The 19,635-nt window shown below is 41.1% G+C and overlaps 2 protein-coding genes across 2 annotated transcripts in view; one reads left to right on the forward strand and one right to left on the reverse strand.

Moving 5' to 3' along the window:
- The window catches only part of xpr1a (xenotropic and polytropic retrovirus receptor 1a), a 126,321-nt gene extending 120,256 nt beyond the window's left edge, over window positions 1-6,065 (reverse strand). The window contains exon 1 of the mRNA XM_088077768.1: window positions 5,569-6,065. The gene's annotated coding sequence lies outside the window, so the exon portion shown is untranslated. The remainder of the gene's footprint in view (window positions 1-5,568) is intronic.
- The window catches only part of acbd6 (acyl-CoA binding domain containing 6), a 42,447-nt gene extending 24,173 nt beyond the window's left edge, over window positions 1-18,274 (forward strand). Inside the window, exons 7-8 of the mRNA XM_042481019.2 lie at window positions 14,655-14,685; window positions 17,356-18,274. Of these exons, the coding sequence (XP_042336953.1) occupies window positions 14,655-14,685; window positions 17,356-17,510 (186 nt within the window). The 3' untranslated portion in view covers window positions 17,511-18,274. The remainder of the gene's footprint in view (window positions 1-14,654; window positions 14,686-17,355) is intronic.
- The last annotated feature ends 1,361 nt before the right edge of the window (window positions 18,275-19,635 follow it).

Consider the following 19,635-nt stretch of genomic DNA (forward strand, 5'->3'; position numbering starts at 1 on the left):
ATATTTATGACATTTCATATCGAAGTCGCAACATTCAGCAAAAATTAAATACTGCAATCTTTATTGTGGATATTATGCAGCTCTACGGTGAGCATTTTAGATTTTTAGATTTTTAAGCTCAGGCTGCTGTTGGAGCAAACAAAGAACACTAAACCATCTCATCTGTGTCCTCTACTGTGGTGTCAACTACTTGTGTGATCAAAACACACACACACACACACACACACACACACACACACACACACACACACACACACACACACACACACACACACACACACACACCGTGGTGGTTGATTGAAATTCTACGGTGGAGGCATTATTACACGTTTGTATCCCTCCCCTTTCCCAGCACTGCCTCCTATAACTAATGGCTCAGTCAGGCCAGTCATAACAAATATCCAGCAAGATTCGTCATAATTGTGTGTGCGCGCATGTGTGTTTGTGTGTGTACGTGTGTTTGTAATTGTGAAACCTATCCCCCAGAATATATAGGGTCTTTAAGAAAGGGGAGGCAGCAAGGTGGGAAAGTAAGAAGACGGAATATCTTAAGGATTCAAAGAATAAAAAATGGAGAATAAAATAGGATGGAGGGAGAAATAGAGCAGGTAAACAAAGAAATGAATTGTACACATACTGTTTATACCATGGTATGTGTCCCTTTCACCTCTCTGGGTTTATTAGGACATTATTTACCATCTCATAAATCAATCAGCATGACAGCTTTATGGCAGTATCATATGATATTTGCACGAGAGTATCAAAGATAGAGTATTTAACTTTTCCACATATAATGTCTAAAAACAACTAGACCAATGTCATATAACATGGTCAGTTTCATTTAGTTGCTTATCAGTGAGGTCACATCCCTGTTGCTCCTGCGTCACGGTTGTGGTTGTCTGCAAGAAACTGTCATAAATTTACTTTTTATTCAGTTTTAAGCCACATTTTTATGATACACTCCTCAGATCTTGAATGTTTTTAACTATATATTCTAACAGGATAAAGGATTTTATGCCCTTCACTGAACATGGTTACATTTTTGTACTTTCTTGTCTGCACTTCTAAAATGTTGCATGTCGTCCCTTCTCTCTCCCTCTTTCAACTATCTCTCTGTCCTATCCAATAAAGGCAAAAATGCTCAAAAATAACTTTTATGGCAGATTTTGGGCAGACTGTATGCACTGTGCCACAGTAAGTTAACATAAAAATGAATTTGCTAACATACTGATGAATAAAGGACTATTTATACGTGTTTTTCTACAGTAAAAGTTTGATGGCATATTTACTTGATAAACTTTGTTAGCTGTGTAAACACATTGTGCATTCACAGTGGATCAAACGTCTTTTAACAAAATCTTTGAAAAAACTACCTGACAGGCCGACCTCCTTATTTGTCACCATGCATTATGTGTCCTGTTTTCGTCTAATTACTGCTCCAGGTGAATACTGAACAGAATTGGAAAGCAAAAACACCAGGGGCATACCGTGTATACTAAACAGAAATACATACACAAAACAAATTTCTTAAAACAAGGCGTAAGAAGCAAGACCATACACATAAGACAGGATAAATGTGTACATGCATGTTCTTTGCATGTGTATACAGCCTACAGCATGTAAATTGTGTCTATTTAGTTGAGAGTGGATGCAAGCAGGGAGTCAGAGCTACAGTGAGCACCTTCACACACTCTCGTGTCTCTGCAACAGATTAATAGTGGACTCAGACACTCCCACAGCTTAGTGCACACATTAATGCAGATATTTAAGAAAGCCGTCCCTTGCTTCCCCTTTATAATAGGTCCAAGTGTAATTTATTGCTCCTGCATTTTCAAATCGTGTGTGTTTGTGTCTACACGCATCTATTAAAGCAGAGGAATCACAGCACACCTTGGTAAAGTATAATACACACATAAAAAGCACCGTAGCAACCACACACACCACTCGACATTTTATATGCCACACTGTAAGCAGCTCTTATAGGATTCATATTTAGTACTTGCTGCACATTAGCTTGACTCGATGAAATGAAAGCTGTTGCCGCGCCGTGTTAAAAGGGCCTATCGGACATAGATACAGTTATGAATCTATAATATGAGCACTCAGAAAAGAGCCAGCGACTTGACAGTAATAGTGCGGCCTAAAGAGTCATTCCAGCAGGTAACAGTCCTCTTTGCCATCATCAGCTGTTGTTTCTTTCTTATTGGCCACTCACTGGGCCTTGCCTACACTCAACTATTTGATTTCCATCGTTCTTAACCGTCCACATAAATTGTCAGGAGCATTAAAGCTGTCCTCGACCGTTTCAGACAGAGGAGGGGGGAGAGAGAGTGAGAGAGTGGGAGCTGGATTCAGACAGCGAGGGGAGGGGACGGGGGTGAGGAGAGAGAATAAACAAAGTAAGTGTTTTGCCTTCCATCAGTCTCCCGCAGTACTCAGCTTTATGAGTCCCTCACTCCAAATGCCTCAGCCGCAGCCCCCGCTGCCTGGCCATTGATTTTCATATTACACTCTTTTATGTATTTATTTATTTCATATATTTCTTTTTAAACATCATCGATGAGCCGCAGGAGGACAGACAGGGCCTCTGGCGATGTTAATTCTCAGTCTCAACCTCATCCTCCTCTCTGATGGCTTTAATGGAGGCTAAGGTGTCCCACGGGAACAAGCAAGCTCAGTGACATGGGGAGGGGGGGTAAAGAGGGGAAAGGGGAAGCGTTGTTGGAGAGGACTGAGATTTGGAGAGAAAGAGAGGCCTCTTTTGTCTGGTGTGGCAGAGAAGGGTGAGAAAATATGACTATTGTGGGTAAAGGTATGCCCAGCCTTTCTTAAGGAGCTTTTACACTCAGGTTGAGCTTCAAATACTCACATTACCCTTTACCCAAGACAAACAGGAGTTGTTTTGAGGACGACCTGTGCTGAAGTCAAGTGTGTCTAGGGCTGGGCGATAAAGTAATAACAATAATAATGTCAATATAATTTTCCTTGATAATGATATAAAATGTTTGATAAATCCTCCTCATATGCCCGTAGAGGTAGGCGGTAATGCACCTTAAACGCCAGTTAAAATCCACAATTACCCAGAAAAAGACCTAGTAGTAGAAGAAGAAGAAGCCGAGACCGTCCACTTTTAGTGTTATTTCCAGTATGATGGTATGGAGTAAAACTTTCATAAATTTCCTCATATGTAAACTTCTGCCTCAGTCACGGCACACTGACTTTCATCGTTACTTCACAATGTCATTAAAGTTCGTCTTTTGTTATTGTTTTGATTGAGAAATTACAGAAATCAATACAGTGGGTGTAAAACTTGTACAGAAAGTACCGACCACAGTTGAGTTTTTGTTTTTCTTTATCTCCTTATTGTTTTTATATTTTGTGATTATAGTTGTTTTGAATCCACCTCAGATTTGCTGGTTGGAAAATTCTGTCATGTTCTGGCAAAAAATAATTGTTTAAGCCACAATTAACTGTATGATTTCTTCAGCGTTTACTGAGAAGCAAATATCAGCTAATAAACTTCAAAGAAATTGGCCTAATGAATTGAATTACTGTGCGTGACAATTATCGATATAGACCAATATAAAATTTTTTATTGTTATATCATTTTTATTCATATCACCCAGCCCCAGGTGTGTCACACTTTTAGGCCTCTCGACAACTCTGACACAATAAATATCTATAATCCCTGTCATCCTCTGGGACCTCTGTCAGGCTCTAGACCTGTGAATCATTTAGGATTTCCCCCCAAACTGTGATGTGGCTGATGGCAGTTGTGGGTGTGAGGGGGAAGGGGGGGATCACCAGGGCACCTGAAGGACACCCCCAGGAGGTGTGAAGGACAGTGAGTTTTGGTGTCAGGCTAATTTGACCATGGGTGGCAGTGCTCACACGCTTAGTGGCAAGGTTACCTCTCCCTGCTCTGAGAGGAGACCCAGATTCAATTAAGGCTGGCCCCAGTTTGCAGATCCTTTTAACACAGGGGGCCTTCCCAATGCACACACAAACACACACATCTGTCAGTTAACACACACGCCAAACACATGGCAAACTCATGCATGCAGGCCAGTACGTACTTACACACAATACATACATTTGTGTGATCATTTTTAGCTGCATCTTTCAATAATGATTCTGCATGTACATTTGTACAAATCATGTTTTGTTTAGTAGCAAGTGTTAGCAGAAGCACACCAAACACATTTTCTAGTTTAATCCCTTAACTTCAGGATTGGTGCTGGTAATTTGAGATTAATCTGTCACAACAGATGTGTTTTTCTACATTCGCTTTTGTCAAAATTATGTCATCATAATACAGTTTTCAGCAGACTTTTGAAAACGTATTGGTGCATATAAGGGGATTTCAGAGTCAGCTGCTTGTGTGAAATACAAGATTCACAATACTATTACGAACAGTACTGTGTGTATTTGGTGGGGGTTTTTACATTTGGCCTCTGTTTTATTTTTATTTTTTTATTATTACTTTAAATCAGTTGTAGCAGCTGTGTGCAACACTCAGAGCAACTCTATGGTTAATTGTCTGAGCCAGGATTGTCTGCACATGGATCTCAACATGGAGGAGGCTGAGCCAGTGGCTAGCACATACAGTGCTAACAACGGAAAAAGAGCTAACAGAGCTGAGAGAGTTAAAGTGGGAGGCATTGTGCCTCTGCAGCAATGCTGTCCTTCGTAAAAGCCCAGATCATAGCCACATTATAAATACTGACAAAAAGTGACACTGCCAAATTGGAGCATAAAACAACTTAACTGCAAACTATAAACTACTCAGTTCAGTTATAGGTATGATGGGAGGCATGGGTGTCACTACAACATGTGCAGTCAGTGAATGTGACTGCAGTGAAAACATTGTTTTAAAATTGCTAAACGCCATCAAATATGGATTGGTGCAAATAACAATACTTTGTGAATTTTTGAAATGATTACTTTTTCTATATATTTTTTTTCCATTAATTTTGACTTTTGAGGAAAATGTATGGGACCCTCTATTAGCTGTACCAGTGACACAGCGTTGCTAGCTTTAAAAATGCAGGGAAAGTTTGCAGACATAGTAGCTTAATCTGTAAATGGAAACATATTTTTGTCAACAGATATCTTAGCCATAGCAAGACTAATATGGGGTATTTTTTTGTTCGGTAAACCCCAAGATCTCGGAAAGTAAAACCTAAAACTAGCCGGCGGACTCAACTGGGGATAGAATATGTGCCCGTTGCTAGGTCGTTACTAAGGTCCGACCTACTTTCTGGAGTAGTAAAACAAGGTTTCATTATATAGAGAGTTCTTCTGACGTGAGTGATTGTTTTCCAGTTATTAGTCAGACTCCTTGTCTTTCCATGGAAACGGGAGCCAACTGTCGCCGAAAAGGTGCTATTTTGAGAACTAACTGACCCTAGACATGAATATATTTTCATTATATAGTTTACTTTGTTGGTAATAGTTGTATGATCGCAATATTATACTTCAGTGATATTTACAGACCGAGGCGCTCGTGCCGCAAATAACGCTAAAGCACACCCCTCTGGTGTAATATTGCTTAAGTGAGCTACTCACAGTTCACAGGCGAACATGAGTCCAATCACAGCCTCAGTGGCGACGATGAAGGGCAGCGGCGGATCTCCTTGAAGCCAGAGGGACACCCGTGCTTTCCCGGTCACACGGGGCGCTGTCTGGTAGTCCACTCGTCCAGCGCGAGCCGGTCGTTAGCTAGGTGCTAACGGATTCGCTATCAGCCGATGATAGTTTACAAAGAGTTGCTGGCAGAGGCACTGTAGGGCATGCCGCTGAGCTGACTGACAGACTTCTTGAAAGGATGTTTAACTATCAGTAGATAGTAAATTCATTCACTTTTGTTAGCTGGTCGCTACCTTTAAGGAGAAAAGCCAACCACTAGCTTCCCTGCTGCAGTCTTATCTCTGTCGTCGTAACTTGGACCTGCTCTCTTCCTCATCCCGCCCATTAACCAATCACAAGTTCAGAGACGTGACGTCTCTCTTTCTGGACTAATCAGAGGCAAATAAAACTCTGCACGAGCAAGGTAGTCTGTCACCCCCGGGATGTACGCTCATGCAAACTATAGACAAATTACTATTTCTGCATGGTATTTTTAATGATGTTAACATTTCTGCTAACACATACCATTTTAACTCGGGATTTACCCAGGGGTTACTCCCGTATACCTCTAACAATAAAATGATAAAGCTTTTATTATGTAGCTGACTTTTAAATCTTAGATGTTATAACAGTGATACTCAATCTACCACCAGTGGGCCAAATCCGCCCCCAATAGAGTGCCAAGTGGCCCCGCAAACATTTTCTCATTCACAATAAAAATAAAGAGATTCAAGCTGGGAATTGTTTTTGTACTTTTAGAATACATAAGGTGCCATAGTGCATAAAACAACATCGTGATAGAGCTTGTTTATCAAAAAAGTGCCAATAGAGGATCTCCCGCACCCCTGACAGATGTCCTAGCCAAGCCCTTACGTCCAGAAATCCTAGAATCCTACAAATGTCATCAAATCCTAGAAATGTCCTATAATCAGAAACATCTAAAAACCCTAGAAAGGTCTCTAGAAACATCCTAAAATCCTAGAAATGTCCTAAAATCAGAAACATCCTAAAATCTCAGAAATGTCCTAAATTCGTAGAAATACCCTAACATCAGATAAACATCCTAAAATCATAGAAATGTGATGAAATAAATGAAATAGGACCTTTGCGACTGGTCCCTGGCCTCCTGTCATTTTGCAAAAGTGGCCCCCAAGCTAAGCAAGTTGAATATCCCTGTTAGAGTTTCCATACATTATCAAATAAAATATGTGACAATAATATAACTTTTAACATTTAAATAAAGCAGAATAAATGTTCCCTGTTGTAGATTACCACTGTCAAGCAGGTTTCAAGTCACTGCAAATTAAAGTTCTTCTCATTCTAAAAACCAAAAATACTGCATGCAACAAAACAAACACTCAAAAGAAATCATGGCACTGTATGTTTAAAAATGACAAATGTCTGCAGAATTTGTAATAAATGTTCTAAAAAGTGCCAGAAGTTGGTTCTGTCCCTGATGTTGGTGCTACAGTAACTGCTCTGGTTACAGATGGGACGCGGTGAAGGAGGGTTTTCCTCTCCTCCATCTTACTCAGATCCGTGTTCTGCTTTCTGATTAATGGCACCTGCTCATCATAATGCTATCTGCCGGAATCTGCATACCAATGATCCCAGTCGCCTATCGATTCACCCCTCATCTTCCCCACACACACCCTGGAGACTGATACACACACGCACGCACACACACACACCCTCTCTCTCCCTCCCCCGACCACTGTCATTATAAAAGTCAGCAGCTGCTGCATGCATTGATCATAAATCATAATTGCTTGTCCATTTTTCCCCACTTGTTTAATGTTGCTGTCAGGGACAGTGGGGGGAGAAAAGGGGGAGGCGGGGAAGGAGGAGAAGAAAAGCCCTGAGAAAGTTTTCTGAGACACAAAAAGATATAATGGTAAGAAAGAAATAGATCTAGTTGAATTTCAGTAAAGTGCGTGGTGGCCGTTACCGGAGTTTCAGCTCAGCATTTGTCTGCATTAACTTTTGTATTCAGCTTTAGTGTTTCCTTCTTTTGAGAAACATGTTGGAGGTGATTTTTTTTGCAGGTACTCTGCTTCCTCTGAAAGTGTTGTACTTCTCACTAGAAGAATAAAAACCTTGCTTTTGTTTTGTTAGCAGAGATGACTGCCAGTCATCTTGGCTAAGGTTTTGTTTGTGTGCAGTAATTACACTAATGTCTCAAAATGACTGTAGTGATGATTTATTGACGTTAAATTACAGCACCTTTAAATAGTATTTTTATTTCCAGACTAAACATTTATTAGTGAAAGACAGCGATGAAGCCAATAATATGTTGTCCATCATAAGATGAATACCAATTTAATTATTGTTACTCTTGAGAATGACACATTTCTTATTAATAGGTTTTGAAAAGACGACACATAAGAAAGAGAATTGGCTTGATTTAGTGGCAATAAAGAAAACTGTGTCAAGGAAAGGAAATCCTTCCAGTAGCTGCTGTCATAGTGAAGAAATTTCCCCAACAGACTGATACGCTGTATTACCGCTAAGTTTTGTTGTTTTTAAAATTACTTAATTTATCCTGTTTTTAGTGCTTTGTAAAAATGCTTTATTATTAGGCTTTTCAGTGTGTTGATTTTATAATGATAAACATTGAACCATTTTGAAACCAATGAAATACTTCATAATTGTTAAATGCAGAACACAGAAGGGCAACAATAGGGGACACAGCATTTTTTTTCAGCTGAAATGCTTTGGTAACATCTGGTTGCTATAATATAGAATATGCAGGGAAGTAAAACTGTTTTTTTTTTCATATAAAGTTTGAAAGTTTGAATGGGCTCAGCAGTACGTTTAGTGTGACAGTGGCATTCATTTGATAGAGTAAACAAGCTAACAGTGCGAACAACATATAGAAACATTTGCAAAAAGCCAGAGACTGTGTCGTAATAAGTTGATGTGAGCTGTAAATTCACCACTCATAAGCAGAAGAAAGATGTCTGTTATTTCAGAGACTTAAGGTGCAAAGTCTCTCCACCTCCCTGCTGCACATCACAACTGCTGCAGTCTGTAACAAAGATTTTCATTAAAATCAAAAATGCTCAATCTGTAGCAAAATCTGGGAACAAAAACATCTCCAGACGCACACTGAACAGCACACTGACGAGCAAGAAAACAAAAAACGACTGCTCAACTACAAGCAATCTCAGTCAATTTAGGGGTGTTAGACTGATGATTCGAATCTCCTTCAACTTTCTAGGGGGAGCCCCAGACAAAGTTGAATAGTTTTTAACTCCTGACAAACAGAAAAAGACAATCAGCACTTCATCACACTGTTGGCATTTGATGCAGAGTGTAAATTCGTGGTTCTTCCATGAGAAAAAAGAAACAAAAAAAGGACATTGCAGCTGTGATGGTCATTGCCACCTCTGCAGTTGGCTTGTCAATAGTGTAATATTGCAATATTGCCGTTAGTGTGACAGTCCTAACAGTGGCCTTCAGATCACATCCACGACACTACACGCACACACACACGCACACACACACTGTGCTTTCCTTAGTCTCGTGCTGCAGCAGACTCTACAGCTTGCAATTTATTCGGCAGACCTTTAACCTTAACCCACAATCCCTCCTCTGGCCTCGACAAAGACAAACCGAATGAAACACAGACAGACAGACTTATTTTCAAATAGAAATAGACTCAAGGGACATCCGCGTCCTATTTGTGTCCCCAACTGAGTTAAGTTCTGCCTCTGATGTGCCCTTGATCCATCCACTTCATGCCGGTGTAAACAGCTTGGGGTTGAACATTTGCAGTATTCTTGTCCCGTCGTCCGACGTCCGTGAAGGCAGACTGACGGGGACAACAAGTTAAACCACTTTCCAGAAATGAACACAACATCTGTGGCAGTCCCTTTGTGTGTTCTGTGCAGATAAACAGAGTTACAGACTGTGTTTTATTTGATCCTGGTTGGCCTCGGTCTGATTCTGGTCCGTCCTGCCATCTATTAGGACACTCTGACCAAAAAAGACATATACACACAATCATTTGTCTCTGTTTTCTCTTTCTTTGGGCCAATTTTGGACTAGTTACTGTACTATTTTGATTTGCAAAGAAATTAGACTGTGTGCTCATATCTGCCTATATCCTTGATTTGCTGTCTTTCTCTTTCATCCATCTTGCTTCACATCGCTTTTGTGGTAGAAATGATAGATTGGTGTGACTTAAATTCAGCAAAACTGCAATTGTACTAATAGATCAATCCCTATCCATGCTGCTCCTAAGCATATTGCTGCACCCCATTAGGGTGATACACTACACAGTGCTGGATCTCTGCTGCTGCTGCTGCTGGTATTGTGCAAGCAGCGGCTTTATTGAGCACTCTGCTGACATCCAGCCCAGCATTTCTGCACCGCAAGGGGAAACTTTGGATGACATGTAAAAGCAGGGTTTCGGTGCGACATGCCTTCATAATGGGATGGGAACAGGGGTGCACTAGAGATGGGGCAGGGGCGGTGGAGGGGGGGCGGGGTGTAATGCTACGGTAGCTAACTGCAGGTATTGGGGGGAGAGTGGTGGGATGAGAAGAGGAGGGGAGGGAGTGTCTCTTTCAGGCTGCTTCCAAAGCAAATGGAAGACAATCCAATTTCCTGTGATTCCATCAAGCCTCCGTCCTGGATGAAGGGGCATTAGGGAACGCTGAGAGGACAGGCCGTTGACCCCTCACATGAACATGCACAAAGCATGTACGCCGCGCACACACTGGCAAAATATTTTCTCACAAACATGCATGGATACAGGCAACATACTGTATCTCTTTTGTCTTATTACTTTAGTCACTGCACTTTAAAGCAAATATATTTTTTGTTTGTGAATTATCAACCTTCATTCATACTTTGTGTGTGTGAATGTGCGTGTGTGTGTGTGTGTGTGTGTGTGCTTGTTGAACAACTAACGGCAGATTAGCGTTCACTGCAGATTAGGGCTTAAACCCCTTACACTTTAATTATAACTGTATGTATTTATGTGCATCAAGGTCTTTCACTTGGCCCCGGCTGTAAACATCTGTCACTGCCCCATTGTGGCCCAAGTAAGTGTGTGTGTGTGTGTGTGTGTGTGTGTGTGTGTGTGTGTGTGTGTGCGTGTGTGTGTGTGTGTGTGTGTGTGTGTGTGTGTGTGTGTGTGTGTGTGTGTGTATGTGCACGTGCACACCATGCAGTAAATAAAAAGAAAATCAGTTGAGTTTTTTTTCCTCTATGCAATTGCATCTAAATTCAGCCCAGTCGCCAGCAGAAAATGTTGGCATTGTACATTTCTGCAAACCACAAATACGTTACATTTGTTTGTAGTTTACATATCAAATCAACATTTTGAAATTGAATATATAAGCAGACTTTGTCATTGGTTGGTGGAGGAGATGGTGGATGGCGGTTGTGATTTAGCAAGTCATTGCTGTGTTCCCAGTGGCTTATTAGGTACCAATCATGGATGTTTTTAGCAACACATTGGTGTTTTTCTAGCTGATTTTTAGGCATGAAAAGGGCTTTCTTTTTACAAACACATTGTTGCCTTTTCAGCTGGTATAGTGACCTGCACAGCATATCATTTTTAGCGAGACACTGCTGCTTTTTTTTCCAAGCATAGTGGCCCAAAAAGTGGTTGTTTCTTACAGACATCACTGCTTTTCCTGCTGAGATAATGGCCGAAAAAGCTGTTGTTTCATACGTAAACATTGCTGCTATTCCTGTCAGGATTGTGCCCCCCAAACAAGGAATTTTAATCCAAAACATAATCTTTTCATAACCATAACCAGGTGTTTTTTTGTGCCTAAACATAAACACGTTAGCCACAGCACTCTTCCTCTTTCTCTCTCTCTCTCCCTCTCTTTTTTTTCTCTCTCAAGAATCAGCATCATTGGGGGAGACAAACACAATGTCCACAATACATCGCAGGTTGTGATTTGACTCGCAGACAGACAGCATTGTTGTCTTGGGTTAACTACGGCACGCTTTCCACGCTGGTGGCGATTTGCATCTGTGCTCTGTGATCCACCCAGAGGGAATAGAAAGCTCTAATCCAATCAGCAGGTCCCCGAAGTGCTGCCCCTGAGAGAGAGAGAGAGACACAGAGAGAGAGAGAGAGAGAGAGAGAGAGAGAGAACAATAGGATCACTCTGCACTGGGCCCAGCTCGAGAGGGAAGACAGGAAAGGGACGAAGAAAGAAAGGAAGAGGATTAAGATTGAAGAGGAGACTGAATGAAAAAGAGGGAGAAAGGTAGATGTGGTAATGAAAGGAGAGAGAAGAGGAGTGACTGGGGAAAGCAAGATGTGACGTTGGGCAAGGTAATGACAAGGGAGGTGTGGTTTGGAGGAAAAAGGGTCAGAGGAAGAAGAAGAGGAGGAAGGATTGGAAGGGAGTAGAGGAAGGACATGGAAGTAACCAAAAACAGGAAGGTGCATGCTGTGAGAAGGGCAAAGGTGGAAAGACTAATGAATAATTTCACCATAACAGTCTTGGTAATTTGGAGGTATTTCCACTGCTGTGACATTTTACGGCACAGAAGGAAATGTCACTGCGCCTGCTGGTTTTTAATCTGTCTCTGAGCGTTTGAGACCATTGTGCTCGGCCTAACGACTGCTCTTGTTCTGAGACTAGAGGCAACAGTTTGACCATTTATCATCATTATGAGGTGCAAAGGCAGGCTGGAGCAGTGATTAAGAACTGAATCTCCTATTGATGATGCCTGTCATATATTGTGTCTTATTATACCTGCACACACACACACACACACACACACACACACACACATATATACACACATACACAGAGACACACATTTCCCCATCCCTGTCTGCAATCCACACTTCTAACAAGAATTATATCTCCACCATTGACCCCTTGACCCCAAGTATCATTTTTACTGTTCAAAAGACACACTCTCACACACACATGCACACAGGAGACCACCACTGATTCTCTGGTCACCCTCTTACTGAGTCTTCTCTCCATTGTCCCTGAGCTCTTGTGTGTCAGGGTCTTGTAGCCTCCATGGTAAAATTATTTAAAAGACAAGGCTGTAAATATTCTTGTATGGCTGTATATATCTTTTTCTCATTGTTAAAAAATCATATCAAAAGTCCAAAACCAACAAGACTATATAAGTATTTTCAACCTATCTAAAACCTGATATCACTTATTCCTCCACAGACATCCACTGAGGTCCAAAAAACTATTATAAACAGACCAACAGACCTGTTTACAACTGGTATTAATGTGTGTTATGGGTAATATGATCCCACTTAAACTGCTCGTCGAGCTGGTCTTGGGAACATATGATCACATATCTTTTGTCATGTAAATGCTAATGTATCCTGATGCATCCTTGACAAGGACTACTTCATCAATGCAGGACGTGGTGATGGTATGGTGACTATGTGCTAACACTCTAATCTTAAAGTTTTATGACAAGTTGGATGAAGGTTTGCATGACCATCCATCGTTTTGTCCTATGGACAGTATCTCCAGCTGTACTGACACAACCACTAACACAACTAGCGAGAATGCTATTGAGCAGCTAGCAAGAGTGTTGGATGTCATAACTCTGCACGTGGCCTTTTGTCAGTCTAGTGTAACTGATGTAGGCAGTAACAAAAAATCAGAACACAAGTGTGCTGGAGACGTGTGATAAACAGTGTGAATGGCAATATCTCACAGCTGTCCATGTGTGTTGGAATCACCGCAACCCATGTTGATACCAGGGTACACAGGCTGATATGTTCCTTCGTTTTGATGAGCATAAACACTGTAGTTTGTTTTGAGTCAATCCCACATACATCATCCTGCTGCTAGACCTACAAATGTATCTTAATCCAAGATGGAAAATAGTCCCTTGTTGATGCACTGTTTCTGCCGGTTTGAGTAACATTTGCTAAACACTGCAGTGCCGGGCTGTACTAAAAAATAATAATAACGTGAAACTATATACTTGTGAGACATTTTTTAAGATGTGCATATTCAGTTGGAACAAATGGGCCTAGGGTAGATTGATAGTGAAGTCATAAAAGTGATAGGTAGGTCAAAAAGTCAAAATGACAATACGGATGATTGTTCAGACCATCAGTATATGCCACCGAGTTATAATTCTGAATCCACGATTTTTCAAGTTATTTCAGTTCAGTTTTATTTATAAATTGCAATAACACAAATCACAATTTGCCTCACAGGGCTTTACAACATGCAACACCCTCTACCTTTGGACCCTCACATCAGAGATCTCTGACAACTACCATATCTCCCATTTGGCACAAAAAACTTCAGAACTGTGAACAGTCTGAAACATTGCTACAGAAATTGCTGATGATGTCCACGGTCCAATATCAACACTAACTGAATCAATCGAGATAACTGAAATTAAGCTATACCTCATTTATTTGTCTTTGCTTTCCCTTGTTGACCGACCAATACATTTAGGTAACACAATAAAAGAGCATTTGTATTTTAATAAAGCATGAACACTTCCAAGTCACAAGATAATGGGAGATTTTCCTGTTCTTCTTGTTCTACCCAAACTACTTAAATACAGCATAATGCATTGTTGTGTATTGATAGAAAACATATGGAATAATACCAACATTAATCTCTATAAAACTTTCCATCTAGATTCTACTGAGACTGTGTTGGGGACCATTTGGGTTGAGATGTAAATTTGGTTTTTGGGAGGTAGATACAACAGGAGGCACCTCCACCGTAACATATTTGGTTTCAGTAGCTTGTTGGTTCAGGTTGATTAGAGCTGGAAGTCACCTGCAAGTTGAACAATTTGATTTGCAGGTCACGTGTTTCTCAAATCAATATCTCATCGTCTCATAATCCCCCTTTGCTACAATGAAAACATGGCACCCTTTGTCCGCAGCCAACAAGTAGGAGGTGATTGGTATTCTAGTAGCTCAAAGTTTCCCTGTTTACTCTTGGGAAGTTTGAGCAAAGCAATTTCTCTCATACCCAATGCTCAGGATATATATTTTGTTACATCTGATATTATTAAGACTTGTTTCTATCTTACAGGATAATGAAGGACAGACAGCGCTACATTATGGTAAGAAGGCCTCTTTTTTAAATCTCTGCAGTCCGAAGTGTTGTATATGCACTTTAAATGTATTTTTCCACCATAAAGCTTTTTGTAAGTGTATGTACTTATTTTGCAAATGGTGAATATCTCATTTTGGAACAAAACTCTTCACATTTATCGTACACTGACATTATGTTTTGTGTGTGCACACTCTTTTTATAGAAAGCAGCATTTGTCTCACATTTGTCATCTTTCCTTCCTCTTCCTCCCACGCTCTCTCCTCCATCCCTCATCTTTATTTTCTACCGTTGTTTTTCACCCAGTTTCTTATATTCCTCTCTGTTGTGTCCTGTGTGTGTCTGTGTGTGTGCTTTGGTATGTATGTGTGGATGCCTGCCTGGTTTTGTTCTGCGTGCGTGTGTAATAATCGGCATGCCTCCCAGAGGAAATCAGCAGTGGTCCTTAGACTCCCCTGACCCTCTCGTGCCCCAACACAAATGTCCCTCAGGGGCGTTTCCCCTGTCCTCTGAGTGTGTGCGTGTGTGTGGCTACACCATCTGTCCCCCAGCTTTGTGGCGTTGGTGCAGGCATGTTGCATCACCCACCGGAGATCTGCACACACAAACACACTCAGCAGAGGAAGCCCCGAGGATGGGGCATAAAAAGATGACTAATAAACATAAGCGATGAACTCCAAGAGACAAATAGCAGAGAATGAAAATTCATTCCCACCTCTCTTTGCACAGGGCCACAGTGGCTGGCAAGTGATTAATTGAGGGTTTACTGCTCACCATAAATTGTTCTCCTCCTCTACGGCTCCCCTGAGGGCCAGCCACTTTTTACAGCTCAAGGCCCAGGCGAGACACCCGCCACGCGCACATGCGCACACACGCACGCACACACACACACACACACACACACACACACACACACACACACACACACACACACACACACACACTGGCACTGGCTAAATAAAATACTGTTTAGAGCAACAAGAGGAGGACTGCAAGCGTGGCTGGAAAAATAAGCCAAGCTTTGTTAGTCTGATTTGGCTGAAAGATAAGTGGTTCTCATAGTGTTTGATACTTACACACCTTGTGCTATTCATAGACACAACTTGAGCACACACTTGCTTACACACTTGCGTGCATTCCGATGTATCATCATATCTCATGCACACACACTCCAGCCAGCCCGCCAGCCACCCCTGAGCTGGAGGTTAAAAGGCCTGACTGTCAATCACTGTGGCTGCTGACATCAGCGATCATGGCGCAGCACAGAGTCTGCTCTTTAAGAGGAGCGAGCGATTGACACCGACAGAGGAGAGCACTCAGAACAAGAGAGGAGGAGAGAGGGGATGGGGAGGGGGCGAGGTGCCAGAGGTGCATTGGGAAAGCAGGGACCTGCTAACTGGGTTAAGAAAGTGCAAGCCTCCCCCACTTCCTCCCCCTCATGCGGAGAGAGAGGAGACCCTTTTAGTGGGACACAAATTGCCAATGGGGCAGAAATGAAGTGTTTGAGAGAACCACAGGTCCAGGCCGGTGTCAGTGCTGGGCCGGCAGATGGGCTTTTCATTAACTGCAGCACCGTGCATACTGTACTAAACTACTAAACGCAGAGGAAAAGGATGAGCCATATTTACTCAAACCTTGTTCACATCGTCATAACACTCCAAAATGAGCTGCAGTGGTTCATAAAATCAATCATTATGATATTTATCCAGGTAAGAATAAAAGACAGACAAGGTAACGATGCCTCAGCTAGCAATTATGGTAATTAAAACGTTCTGAGAATGGTGCAATTCAACCAATGCAATGTTTTAGTAATGTTTTTAGCGGCAAGTTTTCTTTTAGTTCCCTGAATGTTCCTCTTAAAGTTAGGGTGACATTCTCTATAAACATCAAAAAATGTTAAAAATGTGTTCTTATTGTTCACATACCACATTACATTACATTTTCATGAAAAAATGTCTGTAATCTCAGTCCTCAGTAACATCCTCAGTAACATCTAAATAACATCTAAGTAACATCTGAATATTGCTTTGGAAATATTATTCCTTATTTCTCTATTCGTTGTGAAAACTTTCAACACAAGATTAACTGTAAAGGCAGACTCACTGCCTTGCTTCTCACCACTGGAGGTACCTCCCTGGCTGTCGCCACTCTCTGACGACATCTTGCATTTGGCACCTTGGCAACATGAAGAAGCTGAAAAATACAGACTTGACATGCAATGGCCTTTCGTTGGCCTCTGATTGACGTACCCTGATGTTCTTACCCTAACCCTAACCAATCTCACTCCTGTTGCCTGAACCTAACCAACTCAGCCAACGAAGGCAACCAGTGATAGCCACTCAGAGGGAGAGTAGGGCAAGTCACATTGAAATTTTTAAGTGATGATGGAGTCAGGGGATCACCGAAGTTTCTAGGATTCATCCTTTGGGGATCATGAATGTCTGCATCAAGTTTCATAAAAATCCATCCACACTTGTTACAATATTGTAGTGTGGACCAAAATGGTGGACCAACGAATGGACGGACAGTTGTGCAGCTTCTAGCATGGCTAATACGTTACATGCCTTGCAGAATTGTTGCATATAGATTTGCTTTCTGTCCTCTACTTCTTTTATTTATCTTCTTTACTGTTTTCTTCTCCTTCTAACTCCTCCATTATCTTTCTCTCTTGTCTCTGTAGCATCAGCGTGCGAGTTTGCCGAGATTGTGGAGCTTCTGCTGAACGCCGGAGCTGACCCGTCCATTAAAGACATGGAGGGCTCTCTCCCTGAGGAGGTCACTGAATCCAGTGCCATCTCCTCTCTCCTGCGTCAGTACACAGCTCCGAAAGGCTAGATCACCAACCTGCCGCCACCTGGTCCCTACTCCTTCCCTTGTCTCATCCCTGTTTCTCTCATACGCCCATCCTCCTCAATTCTCCTTCATCCCCGAAGAGACTCTGTTCATCCCCAGCAGTTAGTAGACCAGGATTACAACAATTTTATTTGGTTTGATTTCCAAATACTTGAGGTGAGTTTGATTTTGTTGGCTTAGCTCTTTGGAAGTTCAGGTTGTAAATGTTAGCCCTTCCATCTGATGAGACATATGAAATGAAGCACACCACATGTATTTTTGTTCATCTAAATACTGAATATTGACTTTACATTCCCAGTAGGGATGAGTGATATGACGGTTACTGTGAGCACTGCACTGAGGTAGTTATACCTTTAAATATCTCTGGTTATATTCCATTACTGTAGGCCATGTTGAAAATCCATAAGCAGGACTGCTTATTGGTAATACTGGAATGATGTGATGAAATATCTGGATTTGTCAGGTATTTACATCACCGGAAGAACAAAAAAAAAGACATTTCCATTCACTTATTTTACCCGTTAACAGTATAAATTTGAGAAAATTCATGTCAAAGCGATATGAAATGGCATACTGTGATAGCATACTTTATACATATCACCCACTCCTACTGCCCAGGTCTGACAATCAGCCAGGCCTTTTAGTCTGGGTCAGCCCTCTCTGACCGTTTGTTCATGATTCAGTTGTTACATTCAAGGAATGCTTTAATCATTTGTCATTTATCTCATTAAAGTCTTCAACAAAAACTTTCCCTCTGACTTGCTCTCTGCTCATTAAATAACTTGAAATCAGATGACACTTTTGTATGCTGAAAATCATAATATAACATTCATAGTACAAACATACACTGCAAGTATACATTGACTTATTATGTATAATGTAGCCTTTGTACTAGAAAAACTTAAACTTGCAGCCCACCTTAGTGAGCCCCACATTGAACCCAAATCAAATATCCATACATTCATTCAGGTTAGAGTTAGAGTTCAAGTGCTTTTCAAAACAAATAAGTTTCATAAAATATCCTCTACAAAGCAGGTAAAATTGAAAAAAAAAAAAAACGATTTCATGGAAGACAACTTTGGGGGGGCTCACACAGATGATGACACCTACCAGGACCAGTTCTAATTTTAAAGGCCACAAAATTAAAAGTCCAGGCAGATAAAATACACATAACAAATATACAGGGTAATATAAAGTTAAGAAATTTTGAAATTGGTTTGGAATTAAAAGAATGTTTTAGAAAAGTTCTGAATATAGATTGCTTGGCTATTGTTTAAAATATGTTTATAAAAATCCCCAGACCTGATGTTATGCAAAATACCATGACTGTTGAAACGTCACTACTATCCCATGATACACATAAACTATACCAACATCGCCAAGGCACTAGATGTTCGGATGAACGATATCCTGCCAGTGTGCTGGGTTATTGATCCACTTGAATGAGGAAAAGACTGAAGGGGCATGACAGCAATCAGCCTCAATTTGTTAAGATATTGCAAACCCTTAGGTACAGCCAAAGTCGTAAAATAAATAGACATGAATGTCCATAAAACAAACATTTGTCTAACAAGAAATTTATGCATATAGACATGTCAAAACTATAATCCAAACGCACATCAAATTGCATTGATAGCTATGTGATCTTTGGTTTGGTTTTGCCCCAAAAGGGGCACGGCCTTGACATTTTGCAAAGTACCTGTACGTGCTGGTCTGGACTACTGGCTAACAAGTGAGTTAAGTTAGCAAGTGCTATCAGTTTGCATATCTGCAAATGCCTGGGAAGGCATCTAACAATATGTGTATCCCTATATAGGAAAAGGTTATGGAGTGTTTTGAATTTTTTTTTAAATATGTATGGGAACCCTGGATATATGGTAGACATGGGATGAGCTGTGCCTTGAAAAACTCTTATGTCTGCCTTCTTTTCTGCTGCGAAAGTAAGAAAAATGTCACAATGTAGCAAAGGAAGATTCGGATACAGAATAAAAAATGACTCAGACTTAAGTTTAGATTTCAGATGTCTTTGTTTTGCATGTTGTGGGTCTGTACAGACAGTGACAAACGTGCAATGGTGCATCAGGTGCAAAAAGTGCAAATGTTTCAG

The sequence above is a fragment of the Plectropomus leopardus genome, chromosome 5 (assembly GCF_026936395.1).
Source record: "Plectropomus leopardus strain MGB_pleo_1.0 chromosome 5, ASM2693639v1, whole genome shotgun sequence".
Lineage (NCBI taxonomy): Eukaryota > Metazoa > Chordata > Actinopteri > Perciformes > Serranidae > Plectropomus > Plectropomus leopardus.